The sequence below is a fragment of the Ruditapes philippinarum genome, unplaced genomic scaffold (genome assembly GCF_026571515.1).
Source record: "Ruditapes philippinarum isolate M1 unplaced genomic scaffold, ASM2657151v2 ctg17534_1_1_1_1, whole genome shotgun sequence".
In the NCBI taxonomy this organism is placed as follows: Eukaryota; Metazoa; Mollusca; class Bivalvia; order Venerida; family Veneridae; genus Ruditapes; species Ruditapes philippinarum.
In genome coordinates, this window is record NW_026860091.1 from 1 (window position 1) to 18,031 (window position 18,031).

General features: G+C 34.4%; 3 protein-coding genes across 3 annotated transcripts; 1 reads left to right on the forward strand and 2 right to left on the reverse strand.

Annotated features, from left to right (window-relative positions):
• Positions 1–349: 349 nt before the first annotated feature.
• Positions 350–5,199, forward strand: LOC132758847 (circularly permutated Ras protein 1-like; the record flags this gene model as incomplete). Its single annotated transcript, XM_060750547.1, is given in 3 exon segments — positions 350–441; positions 1,216–1,339; positions 3,371–5,199. Coding segments are annotated over 3 exon segments (384 nt in total), but the record flags the coding sequence as incomplete, so codon positions are not given.
• Positions 5,200–8,741: 3,542 nt separating this feature from the next.
• Positions 8,742–11,112, reverse strand: LOC132758848 (macrophage-expressed gene 1 protein-like; the record flags this gene model as incomplete). Its single annotated transcript, XM_060750549.1, is given in 2 exon segments — positions 8,742–10,511; positions 10,514–11,112. Coding segments are annotated over 2 exon segments (2,254 nt in total), but the record flags the coding sequence as incomplete, so codon positions are not given.
• A 4,656-nt stretch (positions 11,113–15,768) lies between these two features.
• On the reverse strand, positions 15,769–18,030 carry LOC132758849 (macrophage-expressed gene 1 protein-like; the record flags this gene model as incomplete). Its single annotated transcript, XM_060750550.1, is given in 2 exon segments — positions 15,769–17,934; positions 17,936–18,030. Coding segments are annotated over 2 exon segments (2,111 nt in total), but the record flags the coding sequence as incomplete, so codon positions are not given.
• Between the last annotated feature and the right edge of the window lies 1 nt (position 18,031).

The following is an 18,031-nucleotide window of genomic DNA, read 5'->3' on the forward strand; positions in this document are numbered from 1 at the left end:
AAATATTTTTTTCAAGCTTTGTATACCATTTGATGAAGATCTAGACCAATAACTTACATGCACAATATCAGATCGTTGGATCACTCCATTTATCCTGAACATTTATTTATATAGCGCAAAATGACCAAAAATTTAAAAACGTTGCAACGCTTTTAACTAAAATTAGACTTTGAATCACGAAAAAACATTGATTTTCCAATAATAATGAGTAAAATTTTCTATAATCTCTAGCATATTTTCCTTACATTAAATGAATAAGTCCATCAATGCAAGAATTAAGATTTTTATTCTTTAAGCTTTTGGACCTCAGTGGAGCTCCTTTAAACAGTGGACTGTTTCTATGTTACAGGGTATAAATGTTGCAGTAGTTGGAGTGGCAACTGTTCAATCAACAGCTGTCATGGCTTGTCAGGGGAAAACTAAAGAGGCGCAGGCACACATGTAAGTTTCAGTTGACACTGAATTATTCTTATTGAAAAGCTAATTTAATTAAAGATATACTATGCTCAAATTTGATGTTAGAAAATATTGATAATTGCTACACAGTCTCTTTGTAAATATAAAAAAAACATGTTTTATGTTGTGGTTAAGTGCAGTACAATATAAGAAATTGTACATATCAATTTTCATCTTCTAGCATGACTGTACAGATATTCTAGATAGCCAAACAAAAATTGATTTCTGAGCCTTTGTTTTCAGTCTTTAAAGCAATTGATTGATTTGGTTGGTCCAATGCCAGAATTAAATGATTATGGGTTGTTTGTTTGGCTCCATGCCAAATGATTTTGGGTTGGTTGGTTGGTCCCATGTTGTTGGTTGCAAGCAAGATTTAAATTATTATAAATTGATTAATTGGTTGGTTGCATGCCAGATTTTAGTTATTGTTGGTTGACTAGTTGGTCCCATGCCAGAAGACCTTCAGTAGTGTGTGTTATAGCTTATAAACATGATCACTGTTGATTTTTGTAAATAAATCAATTCATATGGTTCAAAAGATTACATACAGTCAGAAGAATGTTACAGAAATTTGACAGTCTATATCATACTTATATGCAAAATATTACGAAGAAAGAAAATTTATATGGCTAGAGACATAGAAATCAGAATCTCCATGAAAATTGACTTGACAAATATTAAATTTTAGTGTTATATGAAATAACAATTCATGTTAGATCCTATATTCATGCGTGCATCTGTAACTGTTTATGATTACAGACGCTCTGTTCAGAAAATGATGAAACGAGGGGCTAAGGAGGGAATGCAATTAGAGGAGCAACTTGCCTTCAGAAAAGAGTCTGAGAGCCTTAGAATGGAACTCAGGAAAGCTGCTGTAGAAGATGTAAGTGTGTCATTACCCTTAATCACATGAACTTTCTGTAATGGATTTGCCCAGCTTTTAATTTGGAACAGTCCATTCAAAGATTAATGGATTTGAAAATATAAAAATAACTTGAGCTACCACCAGAAATAAGCCTGGTCAGAGTAAACAGATTTGGCTCTATATTGGTGGTAAAAGGTTATCACTTTCAATCATAGCAGAGATACTATGAGCCTTGGAATGTTAGTTGTAGTAATAATTAGCTCACCTGTCAAAAAGTGACAGGGTGAGCTTTTGTGATCGCTTTTCGTCCGGCGTCCGTCCGTCTGTCGTCCGTAAACTTTTACTTTAAATGACATCTCCTCATAAATCACTAAGCCAATTTCATCCAAACTTCACAGGAATGTTTCTTTGGTGGTCATCTTTTAAAATTGTTCAAAGAATTTAATTCCATGCAGAACTCTGGTTGCCATGGCAACCGTAAGAAAAGACTTTTAATATCTTCTTTTAAAAAACCCAAAGAGCTAGAGCTTAGATATTTGGCATGAAACATCTTCTAGTGAGTGTCTACCAAGTTTGTTCAAATAAAAGCCCTGGGGTCAAAATTGGCCCCGCCCCAGGGTGTCATTGATTTTCCTTATATGCATATAGTAAAATCTTCAAAAATCTTCTTTTAAACAACCCAAAGAGCTAGAGCTAAGATATTTAGCATGAACCATGTTCTAATGATTGTCTACCAAGTTTGTTCAAAGAAAAGCCCTGGGGTCAAAATTGGCCCCGCCCCAGGGGGTCATTGATTTTCCCTATATGCATTTAGTAAAAACTTAAAAAATCTTCTTTTAAAGAACCCAAATATCTAGAGCTAAGTTATTTAGCATGAAACATGTACTTATGGGTGTCTACCAAGTTTGTTCAAATAAGAGCCCTTGGGTCAAAATTGGCCCCGCCCCAGGGGTCATTGACTTTCCTTATATGTGTAAAGCAAAAACTTAAAAAATCTTCTTTGAAAAAACCCAAATAGCTAGAGTTTAGATATTAGGCATGAAACATCTTCTAGTGAGTGTCTACAAAGTTTGTTCAAATAAAAGCCCCGGGGGTCATTGATTTTCCTTATATGTGTATAGCAAAAACTTAAAAAATCTTCTTTGAAAAAACACAAATAGCTAGAGTTTAGATATTAAGCATGAAATTTAAGTGGGTGTCTACAAAGTTTGTTCAAAAAAAATCCCTGGGGTCAAAATTGGCCCTGCTGGGGGGGGGGGAAGGGAAGTATCATTTATTTTCCTTTTATATGTGTATAGTAAAAATTTAAAAATTCTCTTTTAAAAAGCCTAAAGAGCTAGAGTTTAGATACTTATCATGAAACACCATTGAGTGAGTGTCTACCAAGTTTGTTCAATAAAAACCCTGGGGTAAAAATTGGACCTGCCGGTGGGGGGAGGGTCATTGTTTTCATTATATGTGTGTAGTAAAAACTTCACATCTTCTTTAAAAAACTCAAAGACCTAGAGCTTAGATATTTAGCATGAAACATCTTCTAATGGGTGTCTACCAAGTTTGTTCAAATAAAAGCCCTTGGGTTTAAACTGGCCCCGCTCCTGGGGCCTATATACAGGTGAGTGACTTCAGGGCCATCATGGCCCTCTTGTTTTCTTTTTTACTTATACCACACGTGTACAGCTAGGAAAGCATGCATTATTGTGTAGAATGACCACAGACTCTACACTATTAGCTGCTGTTAATTATATAGATACTGGAATCCTTCGGACTTGTAAAGATTGACAAAATTGTCAATGACTGAAATACATAAAAAGCAGAGTCTTTACAACTCAGATTGTAATACTTCACATTATTAAGTTTTTATCATGAATAAAAGCAATTTCTCATTTAATTGGCACATATTCATGAATTTATAATTAGCTTATGACAACTTTAACTCCATACTAAATTGCTGCCCGTTTAAATGTTTTATAATATTATTAGATAATGTTGAAAATAGTCATTTCTTAAAAAAGTTAAGAAAGTTTTATAAAATTTCATTTTTTTTGTCAGGACATTTCAAGGAGATCAGATCAGAGGACCAAGATTTTCACATCAAACAAGACTACATCAAGTAATATGTACCATGGATCTTCGGCCCCTTTAAAGATGAAAAAGATGAAGTCTAGACAAGTTGATAATGATTTAGTGGTTCAACAATATCTCAATTATCAGAGTTAAATGTTCACATTGATGATGCTTTTGTTAAAGAACATTATAATTACAAGAGTGAAATGTTCACATTGATGATGCTTTTGTTCAAGAACATTATAATTACAAGAGTTAAATGTTCACATTGATGATGCTTTTGTTTAATAACATTACAATTACAAGAGTTAAATGTTGATGTTGCTTTGTTTATGACAACACTGATGGCACTTTCATGCAATGTCATTAAAAAAAGCAATGGTCACAGGGAATTGAAGTTACCATAGCAATGAAGAAATAATGGCATCATTGGAGTATTCTGAAAAGTATAGATTTCACTATAATTTTAATATTTTCTTACATTCATGCATATTTTTATTATATATGTATTTACCGAATCTATCACATGTACAAATATATCCATTAAATCCATTGTGTGATGGTCTTATAAAACCCATTGTGTGATGGTCTTATAAAATCTATGGTGAGATGGTCGTACAAAATCAATTGTGATATGGTCCTACAAAATCCATTGTGAGATGGTCATACAAAATCCATTGTCTGATTGTCTTACAAAATCCATTGTGAGATGGTCATACAAAATCCATTGTCTGATTGTCTTACAAAATCCATTGTCTGATTGTCTTACAAAATCCATTGTGAGATGGTCATACAAAATCCATTGTCTGATTGTCTTACAAAATCCATTGTCTGATTGCCTTACAAAATCCATTGTGAGATGGTCATACAAAATCCATTGTCTGATTGTCTTACAAAATCCATTGTGAGATGGTCATACAAAATCCATTGTCTGATTGTCTTACAAAATCCATTGTGAGATGGTCATACAAAATCAGTTGTGAGATGGTCTTTCAAAATCCATTTAAATCACATACAATTTTCATATCCAGGTATGCCTGTAATAATCTCGTATCAATGTTTCCAGTGTTAGAAAAGCAGGAACAGACAACTTATAATGTGACTTATGCCATAATTTATTTTGCAAGTTTTGTTTTTAAAATTTTTTGTTATATTATAATTATTATATGCATAAAAATTCATATTGACAATTTGAAATGTTTTTATTATACTCATATGTTGAAAGAAGTGTAATATTCCTTAATCTTATTATTGATATATATATATATATATATTGAATATATCTTTTTTGTAAATAACAGGAACACTTTTGTTTTGTTGTGTTTTTGCTGTCAAAATAAGCATTCCTTTATTTTTATTGACATTCTGTTGATACACAATAGCTGTTATTTTGTTATTTAAGTTTCCTCGTTACTTTTTAGTAAGATTTTTTTTAATTTTCTTTTTTTTTAATTTTCTTTTCTTTTGTTGTTGTTTTGCGGAGAGGGGTTCAGTTAAAAATTCTTTTCTGAAAAAAAAAATTAAAAATGGGGAAAATTCCATTCTAGTAATAAGCAAATTATTGAGTATATTCTTCTTATGCAATATGTAACAGAATCACGCTATCCAGCAAAGCGGGGTAGCTGTGTTTTCTTTGGAGATCTGGTTTTATATATTTTATGCATTGTTTAAATTGATGAATATCTTTTATTTTCATTTTTATGATTCACTTGCATTATGACATATTGAGGGTTTAAATTTAGTTTACAAAATTCACATTTGTATATATAACTGTTACATATTCGTATTTTGTGTTTATTAAAACATTTACTATATTTGCTTGTCTTGCTTTTATAAACAGTATGTTAGCAGAATGCATGGATTAAGTCTAAGGATTGGAATTTCATTTTACTGGACTAACCAGTGCTGGTATCTTATTAGAAACATAGCTGTGACTCCTATCAGGATCAAACCTGGATCCTCTAGTGACAGATGTCCTGATCAGTTGACTACTTCACATCTTAATTCCACACTAATTTCCTGCACTAACCACCTTGGTAATATTTGTTAATTCAAATAAATAAATATGACATAATTGTATGTCGTGTAGACTTTAATAATTTCACGTTTCACAATTTTTAAGTATGTTTAATAAAACTATAGTCGCCAAGCAAATGAGTTGTGACGAGCAATGGTTCATAGTGCCTTAAATAGTGTGCAATGAGCTATTTGTTCATGTAATAAGTGTAGTCTGGATTACCTGCCCTTTTCTTGCCGTTCAATAGTACTAAATTTTATAGTAAGACGAGAACCAGTAATTATAAGTGTGTTAATAGTGTGTAAGGAGCTATTTGTTCATATATAGTGGCGTAAATAGTGTGTAAGGGGCTATGTATTTTGATACGTGGCCAGTGGTTACGTTCAAAGTGGCGTGAACAGTATGATGGTGGTGGTGTTAGTAGTTTACCCTCTAGGTCATCTGAGTACAGTTCAGTCACGGTAGGCTGTCAAGTAGTTTACTAGTACTTGTTGCCGCAACTTTTGCAAGGAACGGATTACTTCTGTTCATGCCAGGGCATAGGTACAGTGCGAATGACCGTAGAAGAGATTTCATGTATTGAACTATCCGGACGGTCGTGAACAGAATGGGGTAAATTCCATCAAAATTTATATACTCATTCGTGATCAAAATATCTAAATGAAGTATAATTTGACAGTTTATTACTATATATTCTAGATCGAAAAGGGTTTGAAGTTATAAGAACATGGACATACACTTATTTATACATGAACTAGTAGGGTTATATATGCAATACTAGTTTTGATTTGAAACATTGGTCATATTGAAAGGAAACATGCAACGTGGTCCAAGAATTTTTTTGTGGTAACCAGCGTTCCTTCGTTACTTCTAACAGTGTCTATGTCACATTTATCTGATTTTTAGCTCACCTGTCACAAAGTGACAGGGTGAGCTTTTGTGATCGCTTTTCGTCCGTCGTCCGTCCGCCCGTAAACTTTTACTTTAAATGACATCTCCTCATAAACCACTAAGCCAATTTCATCCAAACTTCACAAGAATGTTCCTTTGGTGGTCACCTTTAAAAATTGTTCAAAGAATTTAATTCCATGCAGAACTCTGGTTGCCATGGCAACCGAAAGAAAAAACTTTAAATATCTTCTTTTAAAAAACTCTAAGAGCTAGAGCTTAGATATTTGGCATGGAACATTTTCTAGTGAGTGTCTACCAAGTTTGTTCAAATAAAAGCCCTGGGGTCAAAATTGGCCCCGCCCAAGGGGGTCATTGATTTTCCCTATATGCATATAGTAAAAACTTAAAAAATCTTCTTTTAAAGAACTCAAAGAGCTAGAGCTAAGATATTTAGCATGAAACATGTTCTAAATGGTGTCTACAAAGTTTGTTCAAATAAAAGCCCTGGGGTGAAAATTGGCCCCGCCCCGGGGGTCATTGAGTTTCCTTATATGTGTGTATAGCAAAAACTTTAAAAATCTTCTTTGAAAAAACCCAAATAGCTAGAGTTTAGATATTAAGCATGAAACATCTTCTAGTGAGTGTCTACAAAGTTTGTTCAAATAAAAGCCCTGGGGTCAAAATTGGCCCCGCCCCGGGGGTCATTGATTTTCCTTATGTGTATTGCAAAAACTTAAATTTCTTCTGTGAAAAAACTTGAATAACTAGAGTTTAGATATTTAGCATGAAACATCTTCTAGTAAGTGTCTACAAAGTTTGTTCAAATAAAAGCCCTGGGGTCAAAACTGGCCCCGCCCCAGGGGTGTCATTTTGTTAACTCTATGTGTATAGTAAAAACTTAAAAAATCTTCTTTGAAAAAACCCAATGAGCTAGAGCTTAGATGTTTAGCATGAAACATCTTCTTATGGGTGTCTACCAAGTTTGTTCAAATAAAAGCCCTTTGGTTAAAATTGGCCCTGCCAGGGGGAGGGGGGAGGCCTATATATAGGTGAGCGACCTCAGGGCCATCATGGCCCTCTTGTTATATATTACATTCAAAATTGTACTGCATGACTTTCATGCTAATTACGAGCTTCGGTGTGCCCCAGTGTTTGTTTGTTTGTTTTGGGTTTTACGTCACATCGACACATTATAGGTCATATCGCGACGTTCCAGCTTTTACTGGTGGAGGAAGACCTCAGGTGCCCTTCCGTGCATTATTTCAGGCACGAACGGGCACCTGAGTAGAACCACCGACGTTCCGTAAGCTAGCTGGATAGCTTCCTCACATGAAAGAATCCAAAGTCCCTGTCGGGATTTGAACCCACAGCGGTGAGGGGCAAGTGGTTTGAAGTTAGCGACGTGCCCCAGTGTAGCCAAGGCGCTGCGTAATACAAATGAATGTATTTGTAAGAAATATGCACATTCTACATTCACCACATTCACAAGTTGGATGTCTAATGACAATTTTCAATTTGAGAACTACATCATGTACACATTCAGATGTGAAGTAGTTTTTCTGGGTCCAGAAAATGCTTAATATAGTATTAACACCATTGTAATAGGCGCCTGTGAACAGGCAGTACGAATTGCATAGATGGTGAAGTAACAGTAAAATAGTTCATATATTAAGTATTAGTAAATGCAAAAGATCTAATACAAGTTAATTTTAAAAATTCAATACCATAATGCAAGATAGTATTACATTTTGTCATACACATCACAAGATTTTATTACTAGTATACATTATACAAAAATTAAACATTTCAATGCAAGACAGTGGTGAATATTCATTATACGAACTACAAATTATTAGTGTAGATAAAAACATGTGTAAAACATCTCACTTATATGTACAATGTAATGCAATTGCAAGTTAAATATTTAGTATAATGATGATATTGATTAATTGATACATTTGATAATATGAGGTTATACTAGTAATACATTGTCGAGTATAATACTGAATTCTTTATTGGATGAGTGCACATCTGTCGAAACTATATTGGACGAAGTGCTAACCGAGTCTCATATAGAATTGAAGGCCAGCTACTCATAGCGTTTGAATATTGATATCTCACCACCTTCTGTCTCCCGAGATATCAATTTTCCGATGCTTCTCATGTCACAATACAAAGCTTCTGAAAGCTACTAAAACATAAAACACGTATTCTGTATGTATCCGACACATTACACATTGAAATATTATAACATCAGGTTGTCCTATATATTGATGATCTAAATGCCTTTTCTTAGAACAAAGGTACAAGTATTCGAATATTTTAACTACAAAATGTTAGAAATACATGTATTCTGTGATTTCAAAAATCAGAAATGTTGCCCATCTGCTGTTCCGTGGTCATCTGCTGCTCCATGGTCATCTGCTGTTTCGTGGATTTTATCAGTGCCCGCTTGCACATGCTCTAGTTCACACTGGCTGTCTTGCAATCTACAATGATCATTTCTTTCTTTCCTTGCTTTCCTGAATCTAATGATTGCAAATGTAGCCAGAAGAACACATACTAACGTTGCTGCTGACGATATGAAAATAATTGACGATATGGATGCGGAAGCAGCCGATACTGTACCGCCAGTTTTCTCTTCTATAACAGGCAGATCTGCGTTATCCGAGTAGAGATTTTTCATTTCTGCTAACGCGTGGTCCATTTTAGCCTGTGCGTTTATATATTTTTTCACCTCTTCACCTAGTGATTCCATTTCTGTCATTTTCTTAAAGGCTTTCTCATTGTTATACCATTTGCCATCAATCATTAAAACAATGTCCGTATAGTTTGCTTCTGGGGCTTTTGGCCTGCTGATGTAGGGCGGTCTTTTCAGAATTGGAAGTTGTTGTTCCCCACCTTTTTCTGTGTTTTCAGAGCATAAAACGATTTCACAATCAGAGATTATTTCAATTGTTTGATGGATATAACCATGCGGGCATCGTTTTGGAAATACTCTGACACCATCAGTATGTGTTCCATTTATAGAAAGTGCAAGTGGGTTTCCAGTATCGCAACTGAAGAAACCACCAAAGCTCACGCCGATATCGCTTTCCTTTTCAGAAGCACAAATAGAGATACCTTCTCCCAATACCAACGGAAAAAAATCAGTTGGACAAGAGCTTCCTCCGGTAAGGCTGTTGATTCTGGAATCGGAATATATGCCGCCAAATATGTACCTTTGATCAAGTGTTCTGTTTCCGCCGCTGCGAGCGCACCAAAAAGCTGTGTATCTACCTTCGCTATGAGATGCCCATTTTTTACACTTCTTAGGCCACCAACCTTTACATGTTTTATGAGACGTAGAAGCGCTTATTGATTTTGAAAATAGTTTGATATCTATATATCCCTCAGGGCAAGTCAAGTTCCTAGTCAATGGGTTTTTCAGAACATGGTCTTTGCATATATCTCCAGCATCAGATATTGACATTGTGCAACTTTGAAAAACACCACCAAAATACATACTTTTATCTTTTATTCCATCACAGACACTATTGTCAGCAACATTCACCTTGATGTCATAGTTTTTACTTCTCGGATCCATACATCCTCTATATGTGTTATGCTTGTAGTAACTTATGAAAGCATCCTTCACGCCTTGCTCAACTTTCATGACGGTTGACAAGGGCAGGTCTGGTAAAGTCGAAGTTGAAACTAATTCATAAATAGGAACTCCATTTCTATCAATGGCTACAAGTTCATTATCGAGGGAGTCTGTCCATTCTGCAACTGAAGTATTTTTATCAAAATATTTACCACCAAATGTCTTGATGACTGAATATGATATCTTGTCGTTATATTCCTTCACGGTTTCTTCTTTTTTAGTGTTGTTGTATCCAAATTCAAGGCCACCGCCCACAGTGACTCCATCATATATAGTGCTAAAAGATATTCCGGCAGCGATTTGCCAGCTTTTCGTTTCAGTGTCACCTTTTTTTGTCGAGTTTGAATCGATATGATCCTCTTTGAACAGAATGGCGCCTGCGTCAATACTTGTTTGAACGTGTGTTCCAAAGTCCCTTATAAGTATTTGGCATTGATATATGGCATGTTGATCATAGTTACTATAGTAACTCGATGCTATCTCCAGCAACCTTTGTTTAAATGATGGATGTAAAGATGCGTTTGGGTCCGACACAATGCGATACCTGTTATACCGAGCCTCCACCCTCGCTATGTGTTTGACCGTGCTACTCTTAGAAAAGTGCGTTTTAGCTTTTGATATCCAAATGAGAACGATCCGCTGACTTTAACATCACCTTTTCCTACATTAGCATTAATTCCTCCATTGATTGAATGAGCATTGGTTGAAGTGTAATCATTCATACTACTCATCATCTGGGCGAAAATGTCCACGTGACTTTGTTTTATAGGTATCAGTAACACGTTGTCCGGAATAAGATATTTTCCATCTTCTGTTAGTTTACATTGGTGGTATTTTTTATCCAAAATTTGAGCAAGCTCAGTATTTTGAAGATTGTCCCATCCTATACCTGGAAGAACTTCAAATATTTCAAACTTCCCTTTGATTAGTTCGGTACATTTAAGTGGATGTCCGTCAATGTAATCATCCTTTGGTGCGTCTTCCAATTCAGCTTTGACATTTGCTTCAACAGCTCCTTCTCTATAAACAAGAAGTAACAGCACACAGAACCGATACATTTTATTTGTCTTAATCATTAACTATTCTTCTTTTTTCGAAATATCTTTTAAAACTGAGGAGTGTACACAAAAACAGAAAAAATGGGCAAGAACACAGTTTTATAGTATTTTAAGTCAATGCGGTAATGAATGAATAAATTTCCTGTTATAACAAGTTGTCGCAGCGCACACAAAAGGATTATTTAAAGTTGTGATTTTATCTTTACATTTGCAGCAGCATCTCGAAAGAAAAACTATAAAAAGCTTAATGACAAGTGTTAAAATATATATGTGTAGCTTTTTCTTAAAATCACCTTATACCTTTACAAACATACAAACTTTGTTAAAGGTTTAAACAAATAAATATGCTTAATCATCATAACTTCAAATACATTTTTTCCCAATGGATTTGCAAAAAAAATAAGTATTACCTAATGTTACAGCTTTTACTAAAATATTCTGTCACGGAAGGCCTGAAATTGAATTAATGATGACGTCCAATAGACTGTTTGGTAATGTTAGTTGACCAACTCGGAAATCAGACCCATAATTTCGAGATTAAGTCTCGCGCCCTTACCGGCTGAGCAAATTCGCTAAAATTGTTTGAAACAATAATAAAATGGCAATCGAGATGAAATCTATGCATTAATATTTGTCATTTTAAATTCTATAACCATGCATGACTTATGTATTAGTAGTCTGTTGCAAGAAGGTTTGGTGAATCGGTAAAGAAGTAAAAAGAAAACCACGACACGTCGTTGTGTTATCATGAATCAAAAGAAGGGACGAAAAATAGCTTGTACAATTGTGCAAAAGAATAAAGAAACAGAAAGATGTTAATTATTATTGGTAATGGAAGAAATATTTACTATAATTAAACTTATTTGGTAACGTGAAATCTCTAATAACTTTTATCAAGACGATACAAATTGATCAACACCAAGGGCTAATAAATCTCGCGCAAGGGATTTTTGGCCTAAACGGGAAAATTTTCTTTTTAACTTTCCTTCTTAGATATAACTCGTCAGTGTCATTTCACTTGTAAAACATATGCATACGTTTTAAGTTCTTAATATATTTTACTCTTATTAAGTCAAGGTTGTGTGGTAACAAAAGCTGAGTTTTCTGTTTAGGAATAGATCCTTGATAAACATTGTGATTTTCACTATTGAAGTTTGTTAACACAGTGAACATGATACATGTACATATATTTTTGGCGGATATTCCCCTCCATAGTACTCACCACTCCTTTGAGCTGCTAGGCTCTTTAATAAGACCCAACTGAGTTGTTCTGCCACTGATCGTGAAACAGTTACGTTCTTTACTCAACTCAACTCAACTCAAATAATTTTATTGGCATAAAACAAATAACAAGTTTATAGCCATACAAAATATGTAAAGTTACGTTCTTAACGTCACAAACAAAATCTGCGGTGTGTTGTAAGATAGTTTGTAATAAAGTAAATTTTACTCAAAGTTTAGTGGCATGCGCCTTTTTTTAAACCTAGCAGCATGTCATCGAGCAAAGCATTTAAAAAACGTGAAATGGTTTTGTTAGATTATAAAGTTATACATTGTAAACATACAAGTTAAACAGAATTTGCGGTTAAAATGCAAATTTTGTGTATGAAAATGTTAATTCCGTTCAAACATTACAGCATAAAATATAGCACCTTCTCTATCTCTAACTGCAGAGAAGGATACGCACAGCAAAGTTATCTATAAAATATTACTTAAATCGATTAATATTCTCTTTGACGATGTATATAAAGTCACGCGGGTTGACTACCTGAGTAAGAGGTGTTAAAATTTAATTTGCAATACATTTTTGTTAGCCATTGAAGTAATAATGTATATAGGACATTCAAAAACAGTTATTATTCAGAGCGGGCGCTATGGTGCAGTGGTAACACTGTCTACCTTACAATCAAAGGGTCGTGAGTTCGATCCCCCTACGAGACTGACAAGACAAGAACATAGAACTATATAGAACTCTAGAAACTAAACGAATAGAACATACAAACCGAGACTAAATGGTCAAAAACATTCAGATATAGACAAAACTGACTAGAATTAAATTTAAGGGACCTAACGGAAAAGAGGGTAAGGGACAAAACAACATTCTACAAGACACTGAATGAAACATACGACTCGTCACGAAACGGAACAGTCAACAGATATTTAATGGAACAAGACACAAGGACTCCAATGATACAGGCAAGAGAAGACAACAGAACAGCCAATTAAAACTTAAGACAACGGGGAAAGAAACGTGGACCGATACTAGAAGACCTGAAACGAGCATATGCAACAAAAGAATAATACTGAAAGACAAAAAGTGACGTCACGGCCAGGTAACAAAGACTTTACGGATCATTCCACAAGACAATGGAAAATGGAGCAGAGGACAAGACACTTAAAAAATCAGAGAACAATGTGGCAGACAAGATCAATAAAGAAGACACCACAAAAGAGACTTAATTATGACATCAACGATACAGACAAGAACAAAACACAAAAATAGAAAAGAAAATGAAGCTGTTAATACAAAAACTTACATGTTACGGAATAATTCAGACAGACAACAACGGAAATGACAACAAGGGCCTAATAGAACAGCAAACAACAAATACAAATACTTATGAACAGATTTCCAAAATGAAAAGCTGTCATGATAATCATGATTAAGAAACGCATTATAAAATTATCATGATTACGGTATTTAAGAGCAATGCAAGCTGACCCTTCAACGATAACCATTATTAAAATAAATGCAAGTTGAAAACAGAAACAATAACCGTTACTAAAAGACGACGTTATTGTAATTTCTGACGATAACTGTTATTATAAAGACGTGGAATAATAACCGTCCTAAGCAGTGATCTCCCTTTATAAGTACAATATGCCAAGAGAGGTAATCACTGTAAGGGCCAAGAGAGGTAATCACTGTAAGGAGTTTGTGTTATTATAAGACACATATGTTGAAATTTCTGACGATAAGCATTATTAAAAAGACGTGCTGGTCAAAAAACTGTTACAATAACCGTTATGACCGTGAAATTTCTGACGACTATTTAAAGAAAACTGTCAGGGCCAAGTCGATGTTTCCTGGACACTTATTGCTCAGTACTGGTTTGTTCAAGGAACGGATTCGAAAGTGCATGTTACTATAAGCTTATAGCTTCGTACACAATCGAACTAAAATAAATTCTATATGAACCAAAGAAAACTGTAACGAGATTAGATACAAGCAGAATAGGAAGTTATTCTTGTGGAGCAAACGGAACTTGTTAAATTCTCACTTTAGAAAGGTTAATTGTACCTCTTGTCATAATTTTCCTTTAAAAGGTCAAAATTTTGATTGAATTGATGAATATTTCATAATTAAATTAGCGGCGAAATGTTACAAGTGACTGTTAGATTTTTTATTTATAAAACTTTATTAATTGTATTTATATATACTAAATTAATAGTTATATGTACGAAAATGTAAACATTGTCAAAAATTTTACAATAAATATACATATTGTAAAGAAGCGGCTGTAAAAAATCAAATATATGATGCGTGTTACGTAATCTTTTTCTTTAAAACTTTATCTGTTGATCGTTCTTTTTTTTCTTTTTATTCTACATTTACAGTTTGATATTTTGCCTTTTACATATGATTGACGTACTTGTATTTCAATGAGCTCAGTTTCAACTCGTACGTTTACAATAACTTCCCTAGTTTCTTTTATTCAAACAAATCACATCTTGAAGCTTCCGCGTCTGCTTGAAATAATAAATTTAAAAGTTTGTCATGTTTTCCATAATTGATTACAATGAAACTATTTAAAAATATTTTTGACAACACAAGGTCGCTATTTGTTGTGGACTAAACTGTACTTGTCAAAGCTGCATGCCTCTATGTTAGCCGAATATATCAAGAAAATCAAACTTGATAAAAATGTACTAAGATTTAAAGAAAAGTAAAAAAGATTCAAGATTTAAGTAATGACTTACATGTTTTGTGCAATTAATGACTGATTTTGTAGTATTTATACTGCGTGACTAACGCATTAAGGGCTAATTTTATTTTTTGCATATTTTGACATCCCCCCCCCCCCCTGTTTCATTACATAGAATCTTAGTGGAAACGAAGCCTGTATATATTCTTTTATACATGACATTTTTTATATATCAAAGTGTTTAAAACTATATTTCGTATGTGCTGCATAAATCATAAATCTTTATTTGAATTTGAAAAAGAATAGTTCCAAACTACCTGTATGAATAAAAAATGTTTTTATCCTGCTTTAAGAGTGAATGTTGCATGCATGAAAGCATTGCTAAAAATCCTATTTAAAATAGCTGCTTTATATTTTGTTCCGGAACATTTTATTCTATTAACATATAATATTCATGTGTGTTAATTAGCAGAGCCAATTTTTGTTACAACTTTTTCAAGAATTGACCATCAGATTATGGAAACAATATTATTTTACTGATTTCAAAAATTCTGTATAAATTTTTCATTAGATATAGCTTTATACCCTTTTACGTTGGTAAAACTTTTAAGTTCTATTTTTTTTGTCTTCAATCTTTTCACCGTTCGTTTTTTATATCTGAGTTCAATTTAACAAAGAAGATATACGTTTTAGACAAAATTATGACAAATATATTTCTTGTCACTATGACCATAAAATCATGAAAATAATCATTATGGTGTATTTACAGAGTTTTAGAAAAATCAAAATTTATATCACCACTTAGAGAAAAGTTATTTCTAGAAATAACTTAACAAATCAAAACGAAATTTTCATACTACATTGTATTACAGTAAGTATTATTTTGAAAATAAAGAATGATCACAATTTAAATCACCACTTAGAGAACTATTACAAAATCACCAAACATAAAAGAAATCGAGTATCTGAATAAATTTTCACAGACAAAGGTATGTTTATATGACTTCGTTCACGCCGTGACGTTGGACAGGTGTCGTGCCATAATTTGGCGTCTGATCAGTATTAACTTGGTCCAGTTCCCCTTGATTATCGCCCAATAAGGTTGATAAATCTCGCTCTTGATTCTTTCTTCTGCATTTCATGAAGGCTAAAGTCGCTATAACAACACAAACGAGGGTTGCAACGGATGAAATGATTGCTATGGCATATGAAGGAAAAGCATCTAGCGATTTACCTATATCACTATAAGTGTCAGCGTTTCCTGAATCAGTGTGTCTATCATTATACAGATCATTTATTGCTGAAGCTGTTCTTTTCATGGATGCCTGTGCTTTCTTGAATTCCTTAATCTTTCTCTCCATATCTTGCATTTCCGCCATTTTCTCAAAAGCCTGCATATTTTTATACCATTTTCCGTCAACAACTATTGCAATGTCTGAATAATTTGCTGGTGGTTCTTTTGGGCGGTGAATGAATGGAGGTCGTTTCAAAACAGGGAGTTCTTGGCCGTTTTCGTTAGTAACTTTGTCTGAACAATAATCTATTTCGCAGTTGGAAGTTATTGAGACAGTTTGTTGTGCGTAACCAGTTGGGCATCTTTTTGGATAGAACGATGATGGCGTTTTGACTTCGGGTTTTGTGCCGTTTGTATTCAACCAAAGAGCAAGTGGATTTCCTGCCGAACAACTTAAGAACCCACCAAATTTCATACCCGTGACAGTATCTTCACTTGAAACACAAACAGAGACATCTTCGACGAAGTTCAATGGAAAAAATCCTTCGGGGCATGATTCTGTACCAGTGACAGCATTTGGTCTAGTGCTTGAATAAACACCCCCAAAGTAATATTTTTGTTCAGGTGTGTTCGAGTGATCTGATGCACACCAAAAAGCTGTATACCTTCCGAAACTATAATCGGTCCAACCATGATGTGTATGTGGCCAATGTTTACTACGATGCATAGAATACTGGGAAAACGAGAAAGGGACAGATATAAGTTCAACAGCGACATATCCTTTCGGACAAGAAAAATCTTTTGTCAATGGATTTTTCTGGATATAGTGTCGGCTTTCACATAAATCACCAGCATCCGATTGAGACATTGTACATGTCTGATAAACACCACCAAAATATTCATTGTCATTCTTGATTCCGCCGCAGACACTATTATCAACAACATTTGCCTTAATGTCATAATGTTTATTGGTAGGGTCCATGCATCCTCGGTAAGTGTTGTGCTTGTAATAACTGATAAAGGCATTCTTAACACCTTGACCAACTTTTAGGAGTGTAGCGAGTGGCAGTTCCGGTAATGTGGACGAGGAGATTAGCTCGTATACTGGAACTCCAGTTCTGTCAATGGCAACAAGCTCGTTGTCGAGGGATTTTGTCCATTCAGCACCTGTCGTGTTACTACCAAAGTAAATACCACCGTATGCTTTAACAACTGAGAATGATACATTACTATTGTACTCATTTATTGTTTCTTCCATTTTGGATTTGCTTATACCAAAGTCCATTCCACCACCAATGGTTACGCCATCAAATATTAGATTAAATGATCTACCTGCTCCAAGCTGCCATTGTTTCTTTTTGACATCGTCTACAATTGAAGTTTTCGTATCAACATGGTCTTCTTTGAACAAAACAGCACCGGCATCAACACTTGTCAGTACGTGAGTTCCGAAATCTCGAATAAGTAACTGGCACTCGTAGTCACCCATGTGGTTATCATTGCGATAGTATTTCTCAGCAATTTTCAACAGCCTGTTTTTAAAAGATGGGTGAAAGTCAGCGTCAGGATCTGATATTATACGGTATCTGTTGTACCTAGCTTGAACTCTTGATATATAGGAATTCGATGTTGTCCTTGACATGTGACTCTTTGCGCTCTTGTACCCGGCTGAAAAAGATCCACTCACGCCTAATCCAGCAACGCCTACGCTGGCGCTTGATCCATAATTGACAGAAAAACAGTCCACTGATTTGTATTCATGCATGCGTCCGATCCATTCAAGCAAACACATCTACATGACTTTGTTTAACAGGGAGTAACAACACGCTGTCTGGGATAAGATAACGACCATCTTCAGAGAGTTTACATTGATA